Source organism: Eretmochelys imbricata, chromosome 11, assembly GCF_965152235.1.
Source record: "Eretmochelys imbricata isolate rEreImb1 chromosome 11, rEreImb1.hap1, whole genome shotgun sequence".
In the NCBI taxonomy this organism is placed as follows: Eukaryota; Metazoa; Chordata; order Testudines; family Cheloniidae; genus Eretmochelys; species Eretmochelys imbricata.
In genome coordinates, this window is record NC_135582.1 from 40,877,115 (window position 1) to 40,896,942 (window position 19,828).

The 19,828-nt window shown below is 39.5% G+C and overlaps 1 protein-coding gene and 1 long non-coding RNA gene across 4 annotated transcripts in view; one reads left to right on the forward strand and one right to left on the reverse strand.

Moving 5' to 3' along the window:
* Positions 1-19,828, forward strand: part of ITGA6 (integrin subunit alpha 6) — a 32,911-nt gene that overhangs the window by 9,708 nt on the left and 3,375 nt on the right. For 2 of the 3 annotated variants that reach the window (XM_077829609.1, XM_077829610.1), the window contains 15 exons: positions 1,441-1,536; positions 3,097-3,158; positions 3,878-4,035; positions 7,663-7,821; positions 8,773-8,888; positions 8,995-9,184; positions 9,272-9,355; positions 9,601-9,680; positions 9,837-9,914; positions 10,017-10,119; positions 11,821-11,994; positions 14,606-14,704; positions 15,283-15,393; positions 15,478-15,576; positions 17,618-17,743. In XM_077829609.1, the coding sequence (XP_077685735.1) occupies positions 1,441-1,536; positions 3,097-3,158; positions 3,878-4,035; positions 7,663-7,821; positions 8,773-8,888; positions 8,995-9,184; positions 9,272-9,355; positions 9,601-9,680; positions 9,837-9,914; positions 10,017-10,119; positions 11,821-11,994; positions 14,606-14,704; positions 15,283-15,393; positions 15,478-15,576; positions 17,618-17,743 (1,735 nt within the window). Of the gene's footprint in view, positions 1-1,440; positions 1,537-3,096; positions 3,159-3,877; positions 4,036-7,662; positions 7,822-8,772; positions 8,889-8,994; positions 9,185-9,271; positions 9,356-9,600; positions 9,681-9,836; positions 9,915-10,016; positions 10,120-11,820; positions 11,995-14,600; positions 14,705-15,282; positions 15,394-15,477; positions 15,577-17,617; positions 17,744-19,828 lie in introns of all 3 variants that reach the window. The other variant, XM_077829611.1, reaches the window with a different exon arrangement.
* LOC144271943 (uncharacterized) overlaps positions 1,593-19,828 on the reverse strand; it is a 42,339-nt gene continuing 24,103 nt past the window's right edge. Inside the window, exons 2-3 of the long non-coding RNA XR_013347467.1 lie at positions 16,738-16,965; positions 1,593-1,698 (exon numbers count right to left, since the gene is read on the reverse strand). This is a non-coding gene — a long non-coding RNA (uncharacterized LOC144271943). The remainder of the gene's footprint in view (positions 1,699-16,737; positions 16,966-19,828) is intronic.

Genomic DNA, 19,828 nt, shown 5'->3' on the forward strand with positions numbered 1-19,828 from the left:
GAATTACAGAACAACTAAAATAAGCAGGAAGGGAAAACACAGGCAGGGCTTTGAGGTCTGAGTCAAGTTTGAGGTCTCAGTCCTTATCTTCAAGGCACTCATGGTGAAGGCTCAGGATATCTAAAAGATTGCCCTGGGTTGAAGATTGTGTTTGACAACTCTGCTCCTCGGGCACATGGAGCTTTCTACCATAAGGGTAAAACTTGTCTGTTCAGGGGACAGAGCTTTCTTGGGTTCGGTCTGAGACTGGAACAAACTCCCACAGGACCTAAGGACCATCCCATCATTGACTGTGCCTTCTCTAATATAAGCATAGCCGCATGCACGTAATTAAGTCCCTAAAAATACCAAGAAAAGTACAAAAACAAAACACACTTGACTGCACCCACAATTCTCCCCCTTGGCAGAGGATGAGAGCAAAACCCATGTGTGACGGACATTAGTCATGTCACACAATACTTGGTTTCTCTCAATACTATGCTGATGAGGGCAATCTAAGTACTTCTATAAACAGGAGGTGACGACACAAAGCTGGTGTGGTGTAAAAGGGGTGAGTCAGTGAAAGAATTCCACTGAAATAAGCAAGGCTGCATTCAGCTTGTAAATATTCAAAAATGTACCTACTGGCTCTGTTCTGCTACAATGAATGGCAAAACGGAGTCACTTTAGTGGGACCAGGGTTAGCCATTCTCTTCATCTGAATGAATAAGTCTGTTTTTAAAAAGAAAAGAAATGCACTCCTCTCATGTTTAAAACATTAAATAAAATAAAGCTGCTAACGCAGCAGTATGCCAGCAATCCTACATGCATGAAAGTCAGGAAGTGAAAAATTAGGTTTGTCTCAGCAGCCATAATTCAGCCATCCACACTGCACATTAAAGTTGACATATATGTTAATCTAAATTACTTCTGCTACTCACCGTATACACAAAGGGGCTGAATTACAATTGCTGTGGGAACGATCACATTGAATTTCCTGACTTTTTGTGCATGTAAAATGACAACCATAACATTGCATTAACATAGTGGTTTAAAAAACATTGATACAAGTCACTTGACCTTCGTGGGTTTTCAGGGTTGTTCAGCTTTTCTACAAAATGCTGAAGAAGAGCTCTATTTTAAGCTCCAGAGCTTCTTTCTCTCTCACCAGCAAAAGTTGGTCCAATAAAAGATATTACCTCACCCACCTTGTCTCTCTTCAAAATGCTGTAAGTTTTATTTCTAACCTTTCTGAAACTCAAAACATTTCTTTGAATAATATTGAGATGTAGGGAATCTTCACAGCAAATCAATGCAAGTATAGGAGTCTGCTGCTTCTGTTAAACTCAGAGTAACATATAATTGATTTTACTAATTGTAACTTTCCCCCTTTTTTTCCCCTCTCCTCATACCTGTCCATCCCTGTCCCCTCCTTCCCCCCCCACCCAAAAAAAAAAAAAGATCTCGGCCTGTTATAAGCATTAAGAAAACCATCACGATATCTCCTGACAAAATTGACCTGAACAGAAAGACCTGTTTTGAACCCAGTGGAATCTGGTAGGATATTTATTTTGTTGTAAGCTTTGGCATATTGAGTGCTTCATGTTTTCAGTGTGATGGGGTTGGGCATGCAGACCCACTGAGCTGAAGGGAGGCATATGCAGTGTGATTGATAGATGTGAAACATATTCCGATCTTGTCCAATAACTGGCTTTGCTTCTGAAAAGTAAGAACAGGAGAATGGGTTTCATTGGTTGCCATCTATGTGCATTTATTCCCTGTTCTGTCACTTTTAGAATTTAAAGCCTGTAACTCTTAAAGCTTTATGCAGACTGGAAAAGGTAAATATGGGATAGGAGTAGTACACTTCTTCAAGATGACATCATGTTGGGCAATAATAAAATTTGATGATATTCTTCCTTAGAAATTTACATTTTAAAACGTTTTTAATATAACTTCAGTGCAAGAATGAAGTGGTTGGTGGGTCATGTATATGTGTATTGGTCCCATGATGTCCTCATGTGATCTATCACTATCTGTTTAATTCAACATACATGCATATTTTAGAGAGCCTGGGATGGCTTTTAATCACTGGCACTAAATGGAAGTTTAAAGACCAAAAATAAATAACTTTTCAATGAACATTGACATTTTGTAACAAACTAAAAGTGCAAACTACAAGAAGAAAAGGAACAGACCCTTTCAATCTGAGTAATACAAAGAAGGGCTTGATTCTTCTATACTTCCTCTTAATGAAATATTGAGGCTGCAGGACCTCACTTTAAGAGGGTAGAAGGCATGGGGTGCACTGGTGGTAACTTGTGAGTTACATCCACAGTAAAGTATCACACGGGTGTTTTATATTTGAAAAGCTGAAACTGGAAATACCTTCCCATGTATCAGAAAGTAAATCAGAAACTGATCTAGTTTTATAGAATAACAGATCTTGATAAACATAATTTGGTGCTATTATCTCCTCATGCACTGGCTTTTTATAAGGTGTTCTACAAATAGTGACAGTCACAAGAACCAATTATCTACTTTAGATATTTAATAGCTAGAACTTGCCAAGTGGAAGGAGACTTCCATACTAAAGACCCATTAGCAGACATTAAATAAATAAAATATTTTACATTCTGCTGCGGCACCGGTGTAAAGGACTACACTGGATGCAGCCAATAAAGAATCAAGCCCATTAATGTTAAACAGTCAGACTGAGTATTTCCTACCCACTCTCTGGCTCAGGTTTCAGTCTCCTGTAGTATCATAATCTAATTAGTTCTTCAGGAGATCCTCCAGCAAATACAGGAAAGACAAGATTTTTATTTATTTAAATGGGAAAAACAAATTGCTTTTGTAAAAACTTCCTGAAGCCATTTTTTTTTAAATTTAAAGTATCTGAAAGAGTAAAAGAGAGAAGCACTTTTTCTTCTGGCTCTGTAATTTACCATTCACTGAGAAGCAAAATACCAGTTCTGTTAATTCATATGATATGAATCGTATTATAAAAGCAAGGATAACGGACAGGTGACTGTATTGTTTAATGAAATGTTCAAACTTTCAGTCTGTTGGATCATGGCTTCTTAACATTAATTTTAAATTCTTGACTCTTTACAGCATGGACGTTGAAGCATGTTTTGAATATATTGCTAACCCCACGGACTTCAATCAAAAAATAAGTAAGTAGTTATGAATGAATATCTGTTTGAGTTTTTTTTTGCTTGCTTGCTTGCTTGTTTTTTAAGGCTGTTTACTGTTCTGGAAGAACAAAACTGTGGTCAATAAAAGTTAACTGCAGAGGCAGGTATGTAAATGCTGTAACATGCTCACACTGTGTCTGTCAGATCTAATATGTAACTCAGTACATGCTGACAGTACTAGCTGTTACTTGAGAGCTGTAGCCTGAGCTAACAGAAGTGTAGCGATCTGTAGAAATGTAATTAAGTCGTATTACTAAAGGGACACATAAGGGAAAAAGAGAAAGTTTATGTGGGGCCTTCACCATGTTTTGTGTTCCAGCCTTGCCTCTGCTGGCTGTGCAGTGTAATTACCATTCGTATTGTCACAGCAGTGTGCACATGAGGGACGTTGGTACGCTGAACAGGAAACTTTTCTTTAAAAAAAAAAAAAAGCCTATTAATTGTGAAAGCTCCTTTTGGACATGTGCAGGGAAAGAGAAGTTGGCTGTCAAATGGGAAAAGGACAAAGCAGGCAGATAATTAATGTTATGCTTCGAAGATGGCTTTGCAAACAAAGGAGAGTTGTTAATAAGCCCAGTACTGGACAGTGTGTAGTCCTCCTGGCTAATATGACAAGCCCAGAACTCATACATTAGCATTCTTAGTGCTATAATATTTCCTAATTGTAGTTCTGTATTTTCCTTTTATTTTTGATCTAGAACTTAACTATACGTTTGAAGCAGAAAATGACAGGAGGCGGTTAGGCCTGCCATCTCGAGTTCAGTTTTCTAAGCATCTGTCTGATCAGTTGATTGGAAGTATAACTCTAGGAGGACGGAATAGAAAAGAATGTGTGAAAACTTCTCTTGTGATGCAGGTAAAGTGAAGGGAGAGTATTTTATTTTTGATTTATACTCAATAGAAAAACTTCTATCCTGGGCACCAGGTACCTTTTGACATAACTTAAAGTATGACATACAAGATAAAACCAGCTCCACCTTCTTTCTTCAATTCTCTCCCTCCTCCTCCCCCAATCAGAAGAAACAAAATCGAACTCAGACTGACCCTGACTCTCTCACAAATGCCATCTCCTACCTCCCCAAAAGCCTGAATTAAAACATATGAGCCGGGTAGTGTGCCCTGAAGATCAACAGCCTCAGGCTTTCAGAACAAAGGAGAGGAAGTAACTTCCAAAACTGAGGACCCTCATGGAAGACCTGTACACAAGAACAATGGCTGCTCCTAGGGGAATTCTGCACCAAAAATAAATAAATAAATCCGTGCATGATATTTTAAAATTCTGCATATTTTATTTGTCAAAATAACACACTATAATCATGCCAGTTTCAATTATTTTGGTAATTTATTTCAAAATACCTGTCAGCAAGTATGTCTGTAACTATACAGCCCCAAAAAAAAAAAAAAATTCAGGAAACTTTTTGACAAATAGACTCCTTACTAACAGGTTTCAGAGTAACAGCCATGTTAGTCTGTATTCGCAAAAAGAAAAGGAGTACTTGTGCCACCTTAGAGACTAACCAATTTATTTGAGCATCAGCTTTCGTGAGCTACAGCTCACTTCATCGGATGCATACTGTGGAAACTGCAGAAGACATTACAGACACAGAGACCATGAAACAATACCTCCTCCCACCCCACTCTCCTGCTGGTAATAGCTTATCTAAAGTGATCACTCTCCTTACAATGTGTATGATAATCAAGTTGGGCCATTTCCAGCACAAATACAGGTTTTCTCACTCCCCCCCCCCTCCCCCCCACAAACTCACTCTCCTGCTGGTAATAGCCCATCCAAAGTGATCACTCTCTTTACAATGTGTATGATAATCAAGGTGGGCCATTTCCAGCACAAATCCAGGTACATTAATACATAACTGAGTAATAATTCATGTAAAGTACAATAGAGAAACACATTTCCTGCACCCCTCAGAAGCAGAGCGAAGGCTTTGGGGTAACAGAGGAGCTGCGGGAGAGAGAAGGAACCTAGGAAGTGAACCTGGAGGGTTGTGTGTGGGTGGGAGAAGTATGAAACAAGTTTATTTGGGGAGAAGGGATTGTAATGGAATTGGGGAGCCTCCCTCATGCAGACCCTGGCAGACCTCTAGCCTCTCCCATTCAGTCAAGCCCATCTGCCCCCATCCCCTGCAGCCCCGCCTCTCCCTGTCTCCATATGGCCCTGCAGCTCCCCTTCCATTCAGCCCCTGGCTCAGTGCTGTCATTCCACTGGCTCCTGAGCCAGCTCCCCAGTCTGTCCCTCCCACTAGCCCTTCTGAACCCCAGTCTGTGATCTCCCAGCAGCCCCATGTGCCCCCCTCTGTCCCTCCCGTGTCTCCTCACCTGGCCCACCTGTGAGGAATCAACCTTTCAGCCACTGGCTGGCTGCTGTCTCTTCTGGTGCCACAGCCACCCCTGGTGGTTAAAAGGCATAATTGCAGCGCCTCTCCAGCAGAATCTATATGCGGTGTCGGCAACCTTTCAGAAGTGGTGTGCCGAGTCTTCATTTCTTCACTCTAATTTAAGGTTTCTTTCTATAAGTCTATAATATAGAACTAAACTATTGTAGGTAAAGTAAATAAAGTTTTTAAAATGTTTTAAGAAGCTTCATTTAAAATTAAATTAAAATGCAGATCTTATCAGTTGAGTGTGATCCTTGCCCTTGCTTTTCCTTGCTGAGTTTTCCAATGTCTGGCACGTATTTGGATACTATAAGCTGCACACAGGCTTCTGAGTGATCAGTTGTTAACCGCTCTGAGAGGGACAGAGGACAGATTTCATGTGCGAAATCCAGGTATGTGGATCCAAATGCTGAAAGCACTGCAAATGCAATTTTCTTCAAACACTTAAATTTCACTGGCAGGGACGTCCAGCAGGTCAGAATAGAGGTCCCATGATCTCTCTCGGTAGCTTCAAGTGCACTCCATGGATCTCCAAACTTTGATGCCCACAATTCTGAGCTTTTTAACTGAATGAGCTGCATTTTGAAATCTTCAACACCCATTCACTGAAATACAGACAAATCCAAGTCGCTTTCGTTGAACTTTTCAGGTTTAATTAGAAAAGAAAGGATTGGGCCAAATCGCTGGAAATCTTGAAATCTGTCAGAAAATTCTGATTCCAGTTCTTGCACATACATTCTAATCTCAGCGTCAAACACGGTGCGCAGTTCCACGTGGCATGATAGTGATGTAAGCAGCAAATCAGGACTTAAAAATATCCCAGTACAGTGATGCTGGAACAATTTTTATGGTGGGGGTGCTGAGCTGCGCCCCCTCTTGCCCGTCTGCACCCCTCACTGCCCCAGGCTGGTGCCAGTGGGTTACAGTGGGTGTGGCTGCAGAGCTCCAGGCTGGCAGCTGGGACCCCAGGCCAGCAGCGGAGCCCTTGGGACCAGTGACAGAGATCAGCAGCAGGCTGAGCAGGGCTGGCGGACGGAACCCCAGCTGGCAGGGGGCCAGTGGCTGGTACCCCAGGCCAGGAGCGGAGCCCCCAGGACTGGTGGCCAGGACCTGGGTAGTGTGAGTACCACTGAAAATCAGCTCGTATGCCACGTTTGGCATGCATGCCATTGGTTGCCTACCCCTGATCTATATTCTGTGAAGGAAAAAAAAAAAAAAAATCTGTGGAGACCATGAATTCTTTATGTATGCAGCAGCACAGAATTCCCCCAAAACTAAACAGCCTTGGGCATTTAATGCAGTTCTTAGTGGATAGAAAAAGGATTGTTATGGAGGACTTTGTCCGTTATAAATTTATTTTCCTGGAGGACTCTACCATGGGACTGAGTGTGAGGGGCAGGAAAATGATTTTTGAACTCCATGCCTAGTCTGCTACCAAGCAACAGCCTTGGAGCTGTCACTGTTGCAAGCCGATTTTTGCTTCACTTTTCCTTCCACAATTGAATGAACCCTTTACAGTTATGGTTTTCAACCTATGGTCTGCGGACCCCTGGTGAACTGCAGACTATGTCTAAGGAGTCCACAAAAGGTTGCCATTACCATAGAACGGTGGTTTTCAACCTGTGGTCTGTGGATTCCTGGTAGTCTGCATACTATGCCTAAGATTTCCAAAGGGGTGTGCACCTCCATTTGAAATATTTTAGGGGTTTTCAAATGAAAAAAAGGTTAAAAACCACTGCTCTATAGGAAGGGGGAAAGTATGTCCACTGTTTCCTCTTCTAGTGGATGGTTATATGATGCTTAATTCTGTGTTCCCAGATGTTATTCCTAGTGATCATTACCTGTGAGAGAGATCATTAGTAAACAATGAGCCCTGGGGTTCAGCTGGCCCTTACCAGCATGTCTGTTATGTTAATGTTTCTTTAAGTCAATGCATATAATGAATACATTCAATTTTTTCCCTTGAGAAAAACAGCGAAAGAATCTTTCTTGCACTCTAAACAAAATAGAATATATATTGTTTAGTTACCAAATCTAGTGGGATTTTTTTTACACTGTATACTAAATATGCTATTTCTAATGTTTAATAGGAAAATATCAAAGATAAACTACGTCCCATTCCTGTATCGGTTGGCGTTAAAATCAGCGGTTCAGAATCTAGTTCACCATCAAAGAGAAGACAAGGAAGATCACTTCCAGATCTTGTTCCAATTCTAAATTCAAATGAACCAGAAACAGTGAGCTCAGAAGTAAGTCTCTTCTTGAATAGATCTTTGGAAGATGATGCAATGTGGATTGTTAAGCCATCAAAACACAAAGTTTGTATGACAGAAGAGTGGAGGTTGGGTTATTTGCATAGGTAATTAGTTCCAGTATGGTCTTCAATATTCAACTCCAATTCGAGAGAGAGAGAGAGAGAATATGAATGAATGAATGCATGGCACATGCACTTGTATCAGAAGTCACTGAATTAAAGGCTGTAAAGAACTAAGTTATGACCAAAGAGAAGTAAGTGAGGAGGCACATGATATACAATTAATTTATAACCTCAGCTTTGGGATTATATGGGCTCTCATCACTTGTGGTAGCAGAAATTTAAAACGTGCTCCTGCATCCTCTTAAAACAGAAGTGAAGATGGCACAGCTGGTTAACACACTAACTTTGCACCCCAGAAGATTCAGGTTGAAATTTAGCTTTGGTCACAAGTGAAAATTAATTGAGTTGTCTCATCCTTGTGAATGCATGTCCTACATCACACGAGCACTATGCAATTGTTTGCAGGGTCAGGGTGCCCTGGAACTTGGGATATGTCTACACTTCAAGCCAGGGCTGTAGTCCCCAGCTTGAGGAGACATACTTGTGTTTGCTCAACTCCCATTAAAGTAATGAGCAGGAGAGGCACATATCACTTGGAAACAGTGGGCCCCAAACTCGCCCAGTTTTTGTATTTCCACATGACCTGATGCTTTCACTTAGCAGCAACAGCATACATTTCCAACAAAGCAATAGTGTCCCCATCTCCTTATAGCTGAAAAGGTGAAGTCAGACTAGGGCCTTTTCTGCGCAAAGAAGGATCTATGAAGTGTCTATGGATCTGAACTAACTGTAGCATATATCAGCAACTATGTTTTGTTTTTTGAACATAGATTTTAGTATTGTTGTATGTCCTAAAATAAACTGACTTTTGGCTTTTGTATAGGTGCAGTTCTTAAAAGAAGGATGTGGAGAAGACAACATATGTAATAGCAGCCTAAAACTTCAATACAGATTCTGTACCAGAGAAGGAAATGAAGACAGATTTGCTTATTTACCAATGTAAGACTTAATTTATACATTAGCAAAAATTACTGCACTTGGGTGGATGTTTGGAGGGGATTTTTTTTCCCTAATGTGTGAGACTTGTTATATTTTGTTTCCATAGTGAGAACAATGTTCCGGTGCTTGTCCTCAAAGATCAGAGGGATATTGCTCTAGAAATAACTGTGACAAATAATCCATCAGATGCAAAAAATCTCCAAAAAGATGGTGAAGATGCCCATGAAGCTAAACTTGTTGCAACTTTTCCAGATAGCTTGACCTACTCTGCTTTCAGAGAGCTGAGGGCTTATCCTGTAAGTAATCCAGAAAACCAGGACAAAGGTATATTACATATATTTAAATACTTACTGTGTTTTGACTTCTGCATATCTTTAATTCAGGAAAAACAATTAACTTGTGGTGCCAATCAAAACGGTTCTCAAGCAGAGTGTGAACTTGGAAATCCTTTCAAGAGAAATTCCAATGTGAGTGGCTTGTTTTTTTCTTTTTTTAATTAAAGTTGGGCCTAATATATAAAGTTAGATTCTGGACCTAGTCCTGAAGTTTCCCTAAGTTCAAGGGTGTTTGTCTTGGGGTTTGATTTGGGGCCTATCCTTGTTTTCAACATTTCAGAATTCTATGACGTATTTTTTTTCATATAAAACAAAGTTTGTGCTCACAAAAATGTATTCACCTAACATCACATTGTGTGGATTTTTTTCTTGTTTAGGTAACCTTTTATCTGATTTTAAGTACAACCAAAGTTAATGTTGACACAACTGATTTGGATGTTAATCTGAAGTTGGAAACGTAAGATTTTTCTGTTTTTACCTTTTCTCTTAGTGTTTTCCCATATACTTGTAAACATTAAGGAATGGCTTCAATTTGTTTTGTAAAGGCAATTTTATTGTAATGTGAAAACTGTTAAAATTTAAAATAAACACTGCCATTTCCTTTTCATTATAGAACAAGCAATCAAGTTAATTTGGCTCCAATTACTGCTACTGCTAAAGTGGTTATTGAATTGCTTTTGTCACTCACTGGGTAAGTGTTTATAGTTAGCATAACAAATCAATGTGAGAATGAATCTTTGCTGCAACCCGTACTAAAATATGATCTGTTTTTTTTTTTTTTAAAATTGAACAGAGTTGCTAAGCCTTCCCAGGTGTACTTTGGAGGTAACGTAATCGGTGAGAGTGCTATGAAATCTGAAGATGATGTTGGAAACATAATAGAATATGAATTCAGAGTGAGTTGATCTAGATTATTAAAAACTCATGATTGATTTTTTTTTTTTTTCCTGACACTTATGTTAATATTTTAAAATCTGGCTGATTCGAAGATGGCTGCCCTAGCACCCGAATCATCACCATTAACCACCTCCTCCTCACTTCCATAACACACAACCTGACTGGCCCATCAAGACTGGGGCTTCCTCCAGCCTTGAAAGTTTAGGTTCACACTTCCAAAAAGCATCTTCCATTTGTTTGTGTGCAGTCCCCTGCACGTACAATTTTCCAGCATAAGCATCCATGCCTACAGGTAAGAAAACTTACATACACAAAACCCATCAATGGTATGCCCAGCGTTAGTGCTCAGAAAGTATGTGCAGATATTTGTGCACGTAAAGCCGAGCATCCACAAACCAGCTGTGTTGCAGCCCTTTTTGAAAATATGGCCCTGTAAGCTCACTCTCTTGGCCTTCTGCCTTTTAATGACTAAGATAAGGATCTCAAATCCATGGATCTGAAATGGTCTGCAGGTTCCTGAATGCTCTCCAGTGTTGGGAATGTAAATTTTTGCTCCATGTATTTCCCTCCATCCACACATTTGTGCTCCACACTTGCTCAGTGTAGCCCATTCCTTTTTTCTCAAGACTGGCTAGTCTTGCATCAGAACCACCCCTTTGTTCCCCACCTTCCAAAACACATCCTGACAGGCTGTGGTGTGTTTTGAAGCTGGAATCCTGGTCTCCTCTCCTCATGCCCCCAGTGGACACATGACAAGGTTGTTAATTTCTGCATTCATGGCCTCTGTCAGAGGGTTGGAGAGAGGGGCTTGAGGGGAAGGGAAAGGAGCATGTCTCAAGTTCAGGAGCACCTAGATCCGTTTTCTTTATCATTTGTGTCCCTGCCTTGGGCTCCTGAAGACTTCCTTCTGCAGCTCTCTTTAAATATAGCTGATTCAGTAATGCAGACTACTTGGTGTGGTTTGTAGTTTCTGTGGCTCAGTGATGACAAAGGTCTAGATGTTGCAGCATTGCTCTCTGACTCAAAAACAACTATCATACTGCTGGAGCAAAACGGACAGAAGTGTAATTCTGTGGCACCAGATGTTCCCTTATAGTTGTAATCCTTCTGCTTGTCTATAACTGAGCACATTTTTGCTACCGCCAGAACATTCTGGCTCCTGTTGCTGTCCTACAGGAGAATAGATCCCACTTACGTTTTCAGAGACTACTGGGCCAGGGAGCAGACATCCCAATGGTTCCTGCACTGGAAAACATTTTAATACTATATATGGCTGCTATCAGCCAGGCCAGCCACAGGCTTTATATATGCTTTTTGCTTACTTTTTCACCTTTTGTATTCTGTTCAGATCTCATCGACTAAGTCTTGCAACTACTCTAGTTTTATTTTTATCAATAGAACTTTTAAATAAAACTTTAGCAAATCTAGTTTCTCCTGATTTTTGTTGTACAATATTGTCTACTAGATCATCCAGAACGTTATGCTGTGATAATGTCTATAATTAGGAAGGTTTGCTACCTTTTATTTCCAATCAGAAGTTGTTTGGCAAATCCAAAATGTATGGTATCTTCGGAATTTGTGTTTTCCTGTGATTTTATTTTTAATACCAGAAAAACCCTTCTTCAATAAGTGTCAGTGCAGATCTGTAGCTGTAAATTCTAGTTTATAAGAGAATCTGTGGATTTTTGTATTCCTAACAGATAACTAACTTGGGTAGACCACTTAAAACATTTGGCACAGCTTCCTTGGACATCCAGTGGCCAAAAGAAATCAGCAATGGCAAATGGCTACTTTATTTGATGAAAGTAGACTCCAAAGAATTGGGGAAAATCCCTTGTGAACCTCAAAATGAAATAAACTCTTTGGGACTTGAGGTATGTTAATGTACTTTCCACCTGTTTATAAGCAAGATCATATAACATTAAAGCACAACTGGGAGTGTGTTAGTAGGATACTGGTGCCTGCCTTGGAATGAGCTTTGTATCTTCAATGACTCAAGAAGTGCATCAATCTCCTATGCTAATATACATCCTGCCATAGCTATTAGACTATGGCTCCTTCATTTTACATTTAAAAGCAAAACCATTTTAAAACCTAATTTATATTTTTAATAAAGCAATGACCCTTTCCATGATGGAAAAACAGTTCATGGTGAAGAGATAAGGAAAACAGGGCAACTATTTATACCTTTTTAAAACATTTTTTTTAAAGCCAGCTTAGACTGCTTGAACCTCTTCTTTTTCTTGTTCCTCATAAACTTAATTGACCTTTTGCCAGCAGCCAGTTTGTGTGTCGCCTTCAGCTGAAAATTAAAGTGCCAAGCCTGCAGCCCCCCTGACAAAATTCGTCTTGCCTTCAGAGGAGATTTAGGGTTGGTACCGAAGTTAGATTTTCTAAGAGGGCCACAAAGTGTTGCCTGAAAGAGCTGGGATCCTGAAGGAAGGGAAGTTTTTGAAATTGCTAGACTCTGTTCTCAGCCTGCCCTTCTCTACTCTCTACCATCTTTTCACCCTCTCCAATAGCAAGCTTCAACTGAAGAACTGCCCAACTGCTCCTTAAACTCCCAAGTATTGTTGCCAGGCTGTAGGAGAAGCCAGTGAGGAGAGCCAGGATCAGTGCTTTAAAGAGCAACAGCCACGTACCCTCTCAGCTCAGATGCGGTGTTCAGCAGAAGTAGAGAAGGGTCTGGGCTTCTTTTAACTTCAAAGTGTACAGAGGAGAAAATAGGCAAGAAGAGTGGGGAATGGGTGGTTTGATATCTGTGGAACTACTCACGTTCTTAAAGTTTTATAAATGCACAAAATGGAAAAGAGAGATTCCCCCCTCTCCCCTTTATTTGTCTGTTTTAGTAATTTTCAGACAAAAAAATCACACAAGTTTATGTGATTTCTTTAACTAGAAAATGCTTTTTCTTTGTTCTGTAATTTATTAATAGACTTCACTTAACCCAATGTTTGCTTTAAAAGAGCTTTCAACAGAATGGGTAAACAAGGACAAACTAAGTGTCTGTTTTTACACTAACACGCTAAAATAATTTTTACTGAAATTTGGCATTATTTACCCAAGAACAAAGGGTAGACAATAATAAACATCCGTCCAAATCCTGTGAGCCCTTTGCACACATTGCTTGCATTGAATTCTGTGAGAGTTCTACGTGGAGGAAATTGCAGGATTAAGTCCATTTTTTTTTTTTTTTAAAGTGGATATAAACCACAACTAAAAGGACTTTTAAAGCTAGGTATGTAAATAATCTCTTCACCATCCGAGTATAATTGGATGCATAATGCATGCTTTGTTTTGTACATGTAATGTACTTCTAAAGTGTGTGCGCCAAATTCTGTCCTCACTGATATCCTTGCAATCCCAATTATTTCAAACTGATTACATGTGTAACGGGTATAACTGAGAGCAGAATTTGTCCAAGGGACAGATTGTGCATGTCTTTCCTTTTTAAATGCATTACCTGACTTGCCAAAAAAATATTAAATTCATATGCTTCTACTAAACAACGTGAACTCTCTAAGTGTTTTGTAAAAACTTGTAAGTTTCCCATTGAAAACTAATTAGTAACTCTGGGAGTGTGCAACACTTTTATTGTACATACTCAGTGAACAAATTTATCAGGAGCGTATCTGCCTACTTTGGAATATATGCAGTGTTTTTCTTGTGTGTTGGACTGTGGATATTAGAAAGACAAGGTGGGTGAGGTAATATCTTTCATTGGACCAACTTAAGGAAAAAAACTATTCTAATGAGCGTAGTAGGAATAGCACATACTCACTCACTTGTTGGTTAAAAAATGAAATGGCTTTGAAGCTGAGTGCAAGTGAAACACTTTGCCTCACTGCTCTCCATTTTTGTTTAGATCACTTTTTTAAGTTACAGCTTAAATCCTATAATTGCTGTGATAGCAGCATTCAGTGCTAGCAGGAATGCATAGAAATACTGTCTCTGGCAGCTGCGCTCAGATATGGAATCCTGGTGGTCATGCAGCAGACGCATACATTTGCCTTGTGTGACACCTGTATTAGCCCTATTCTCGCCATGTTCTTCTTTCGTCTCCATATTTTTACTTGGAGGGTCAGGTTTAGGAAATACGTTTGTGATGCAACCAATTAATGGAGGAATGAATGTTTTACACTGGGGCGAAACAGCTTCAGATTTGTCTGTATTTATTCCGAGGTCTGCTTCTTGAAACTGAAGCTCTGTTCAAGTCTAAAAAAGGAAAACTTGTTTTTACCTGAGCTATGTTTACAGTATATAAATAATTGAAAACGGGATTATATTATGGGAACTGCAACTGACACTAAACATGCCTGATTTTTGGCCAATACCACTACCCTTTAGTACTTGAATTGCTTTTTAACATCTCCCAAGAAACTAAATATTTAAATGCCCAATATTCAAAGAGTCTTTTCCACATTTCTATTCTGCCTAATAATCCATTTCATATAGTGTATCAACATATAATTCTTTGTTTTAAAGGAGTCCCACAGGTCAAGAAGGAAACGTGAAATTGCAGAGAAGCAGACTAATGATGGCAAAAAAATGTCTGTATTTTCAGAAAGAAAATATCAGACCCTGGTAAGCATTTCCATAGCAAAACAACAATTTCTCTTCAATCTCTTTACCTTCCCTTCACTCCTACAGAACCTTTTTAGGTTTAGCCAAGTGAAGGAAGGCATTTTGTTGTATAGATATTCTGTTTGACTTTTATAACTTGTTTTTTAATATTATTCTCTCTGGTATATTGGGATAATTTCCAGACTGCTGTAAAAGAACAATTGAGTACATATCTCTAGATTTAATTAGCAATGTATCTAGGTAAGCATTTAGCTTTCAGAAATGGACTTTAACAGGGAGCAGGATAACTAATAAGAACAAAGTAAAGAAATCATTCACAGACTGATTCCTACATTTTAACATATTAGGATGGATGTTATCAACCAATCTTATTGTTGAAATTAATAAGTTTTCCCATTGATTTCAGCAAGCCAAGGATTGGTCCTTCTAAAGGGACCACACCTTTAAGTCTACTTAAGACATACATCTTCCTGTTTCTTTGAAAAATTACAAGACGGGTTAAAATAGTTGTAGCAAATATTTTTCTGTAAAATGTGACTTTTGAAGTGTGTCTATATGTATATTTATTTAAATTACAGGACTGTAATGAGAGTGCACGCTGTGTGAATATAAAATGTCCCTTGCAAGGCTTGGACAGAAGGGCAATGGTTGTATTGCGTTCAAGATTGTGGAACAGTACTTTCCTAGAGGTATGTTCTATTGCTATTCTTGAGGCATTTGCACACTCTCCTGTCTTTTCTCTTCTAATGTATCCTCATTATATTTTGAAACAGGAATATTCTAAGCTGAACTACTTAGATATTCTCGTTAGGGCTACAATCAGTGTTCCTGCTGCAGCTGAAAACATTAAGCTCACAAATGAAGGTGCTCAAGTGAGTTTTCAAAATTTCTTTAACATGGTTTGTACATGTGAAGTTTCCTGTGTATATAATATGTATTACTCCTGGGGGAATTCTGAACCACTGTGCAAGTGCAGACTAATGTCCCCTGGAGATTTCTCTTTCCCTACAGAATAATTGATTTATGTGCCCTCCCAGGCAGTGGTCCCAAGTGGGTATGTCAGGAGCTGCCAGGGGAGATGTAAATCACTGCCTCAGGGGGCAGGACTTGGCATGCTTGCAAGACACTGTCCCTCTTGCCCACTACCCTGGTGCTGGGGAGAGGCAGGGCTGGGGATGCCCTAGCCTGTGCAGGGCTCCAGCTGCTAGTCTGGATTGGGACAGGACTTCCTCTTCCCCTGTCTTCAGGAAGCTCTGCACACTCTCCCCTTTCACTCACCACTTCCTCCCCTCATTGCTCCAAAGCTGGGGTCGGAGGGGGTCACTGTCTGTGGAGCTGCCCCGCTCCCTGGATCCTGACACCCACCCCACCAAGCCCCACACACTGATTTACAGTGATGGCTAGAGTCTAGGATTGTGCGGCGTGGGAGGGTCCCAGAGTATTGGCTCCAGTCTGAGGCTGGAAGTCTGCACAGCAGCAAAACAGCCCCACAGCCTGAGCCCCCAGTTGGCTGGCACAGGTCAGCTGTGGGTTTTTCCTTTGCTGAGTAGACATATCCTTAAAGTCTTCTGTGTCTGACGTATATGGAAATACTAGTAATGCCATCTGCTCTGTAGAGCCATAGATATGCCTAGTAAGGAATCTATTTGTCAAAAAAACATTTCCTGGATCTTGTTTGGTGTCTGTATTATTACAGACACACTTGCTGACAGCTATTGTGAAATAAATTACCAAAATAATTGAAAATAGCATACTTATAGTATGTTGTTTTGGCAGAATTTTAAAATATTGCACAGAATTTCCTTAGGAGTAATGGATCACATATTGTATAAAGTGAACATTCTAATCCAGAAGCTTCTGTCATCACCTTTGGTTCCATAGATCTTTCTGTTCCTTAGCAAGAGGCATCCTATATGATAGGAGAGTGAACACTGTAGGTTGTACACAGTCATTTTTAGCTAGATTTGGTCACCTTTCCAGCCCCCCAAGCTGTGGAAAGCCATGGGTCCTGGCTTTGCAGGAGGCTGACTTACCTGTAGCAAAGGTTTTTCTACTGCAAAACCCAGAGCTTTGTGGTTGCAAGAGCCGATCAGGTAAGGAGAAAATATGCATATTAGGGTTCTCTGCCTCCCATGCTGCAGTATTTCTAATTCTGTGGGATGCTGAATGGATCACCCAGTAGAAATTAATCCAGTTATATGCTGTGTGGGTTGTGAGGAGGAATAACATAATTCCAGGTCAGTCTTCTGGACTAGATACTTCTTTGGAGGGAAAAAAAAAGAAGAATTACTGAAGATCTGGGAGATTATTGTTGTTTTGCGTTGCATTGGCAGAGATGGAATCAGAGCCCCATTGTGCTGTGTGACATTCAAGAACTTAATAAAATGACAGTCCCTGCTTTGAGTTGGGCAGGTTTATTTATTTTTTAACATCTCTTTCCCCAACCTCATCCACAAAAATATTATAATTCAGGAAGGATTCTGGTGAATGTTTAGTTTAACCCAGTACTTCCCCATAGGCTCTTTTCTCATACTCTCCTGGCTGTCTTTGGCATGGAGCTTTCAGCTAGGGAACAGTTCAGTACTTCTGGGCTGTAGGCCCTACATGCGTTTGAGTTTCTATTCGTCTGGAAGAATTCACTGGCACATCTAACCTGAGTATGTCCTATGGAATCCCCACCCTCATTCTCAAGAGCCAGGCACAGTCAGCTGCTGCTCTTGAAAACTGGGTGGTAAAAAATGCTTCAAGTAGGTATTTAAGAATTGTAGGAGACATAATGTCCTCTTCAGACTAGTGACTAGCCTCCATAGCTCAGAAAGCTCAAGGCACTACTGTAGAAGTGAATTTTGGTTTACAATTAGGAACTTGTTAAACTTTGCATCCCCCTTACTTAAAACTTTTCCCCTCCCTTAGGTGCGAGTTACTGTCTTTCCTGCAAAGACAGTAGCACTTTATACAGGAGTGCCTTTGTGGATCATCTTGGTGGCTATTCTTGCTGGAATACTGATGCTCGCACTGTTGGTGTTTTTACTATGGAAGGTGAGTTATTTTACAAATCACTCTTATCTTTTCAGGTACAAGTCAACATATGAAATAAGGCAGAAAACTAGTTAAGCAACTCCAAAAATGCATTTCAAAATATTGCTATTGGGACGCTGTCTACTTAATCATTAAACAAGTTTCATTTTATGCTACTAGTAAAAACCTTACTGAAAATTAATTTTAAAATCAAGGTGTGTTTTATTTTAATTATTTCTCATCTTGGAAAATGACCAGTGAAGTTGTATTTTTGCTTTGTAGTAAAAATTAATAGTAATAATTTCACTTTCTGCAACATTTGGCTGAAAAAAATGCATGGAAATGTTTGTTTAAAATGTTTATTGGCGTTTTTGAAATACTTCTGGAACCATTTCTATTTGTTAGCTATTGTACACAAACTTTTATAAATCCTAATTTTGGGGATATGTTAACTTTTTATATTGTAAAAAATGTTATTTAACTTGACTGGTATGTGAATTAGATCTGATTGGGGTTTACAGTTCAAACCACTTCAAATTGGCCTGTTCATTGAAACTGTCAAAATGCATGTATCACAAATTAGTACTAGCTACAGTACTTAGAACAGTAACGCTTCTTGTTCTGATAAAACATTATTTGGATACATTCTTGTGGCTTGAGAATATTATGAGGATACTAGATGCCTATTAATACCCCAGACAGAATGCATTGTTACTTTATGTACAATGTGTTGAGAAGCTAATAATGCAGTATCTTAAAACCTACTTTCTCCTTTTTAAGTTAATACAAGATTAAAGCTTTGTTTATAAAGACAAAAACATAACTGTTTGGCCTTCTTCTTTCATTCTTGCTGGTTTGGTTCTTAGGCTTAGTATCCCATTTGCAGATCACCTAAGAATTCTGCTTCCTTACAGAGCCACCATTGTCAGGGGAAACCAGTAGTGGGGCAGGAATCCTAGTTTTAAGTGGAAGAATACACTCCTCTTATTCCTGATTCCCACCCACACTCCAAAATTCCTAACTCATCCTTGTTGCTAAGGAAGCAAATGCCTGGATTAGGAAAATCCCTTCAGTCCTTGGTACCATCTGGTGCTCTGACACTTCCACTATGTCTTCAGAAGAGACCCTGAGGAATTTCACTTGAAAATTTCATTCTTTGAACAGCTGCTATTCTTTGCTGACCATAAAGGGTGCTCTTGTTCAGAGTTCGTAAGGTGCCCTTGAATTCCCTTTTGATTGTCCTGTTATGCTTTCTTCCAGTAGGTACATCAGCCTCTGTTGCAAAGTAACAGCACAGAACTGCCAAAAAAATTTGCTTCTGATTAAATTTTTAATAACTCGAAGTGCTACTTTTTGACTACTAAGGATTATGAGATGAGATTAACATTGCACACATGTGTGTGGTTTGTATTCAGCAGTTGTTAGTCTTTCAATATAAATAGATCTAGATCTATCTATGTATTTTATACTGAAAGAATTGAAACTGCTTATGAAGCTTACACTTTTCTCTAGTAAATAGAATATAATATGCCTACCTCACCACAAGGGCAAAAATGATAAATTACTTAATTTTTTATGTAAAAGCAACAAGAACTTTCAGCCATTGTGGGGAAGGACAGTAGAGTCCTGAAGAAAATAAGTGACCATCTCAAAGCAAAGGACATACACATGACCCTTTTGTGTTTCGACCATTTGAGCATTGTAAGGGTGTCTTAAAATGTGTGAAAATGGTGGTATTCCTTCTCTTACCTGGTGTATTCTTTACTTGGAGCCAATCCATAAACTCTTGGGTCTCAAATAATATCCGGTTGCTCTGTAGTACTAGTGTTAGTTGTTAACAATACTTAATCTGTATTTTTACAATACCTTGTTTTAGATATTTTAAAATGCTCGCTAAACAACTGGCTAAGATTTGTGACTCTGCCTGCTGTCGACATCAATGTGCCCTAGGATTCTGACAGATTAGTTTTGAACTAGAACATGGTGTAACACATTCTCTCTCGCTTAGAGGAGGTGGTTTTGGGGGTTTTTTTGGTTCTGCATAGAGGGGACATGATTATCCTGGGAAGTGTTTTGAAATACCTTTTTTCCATTCTCATCTATGTT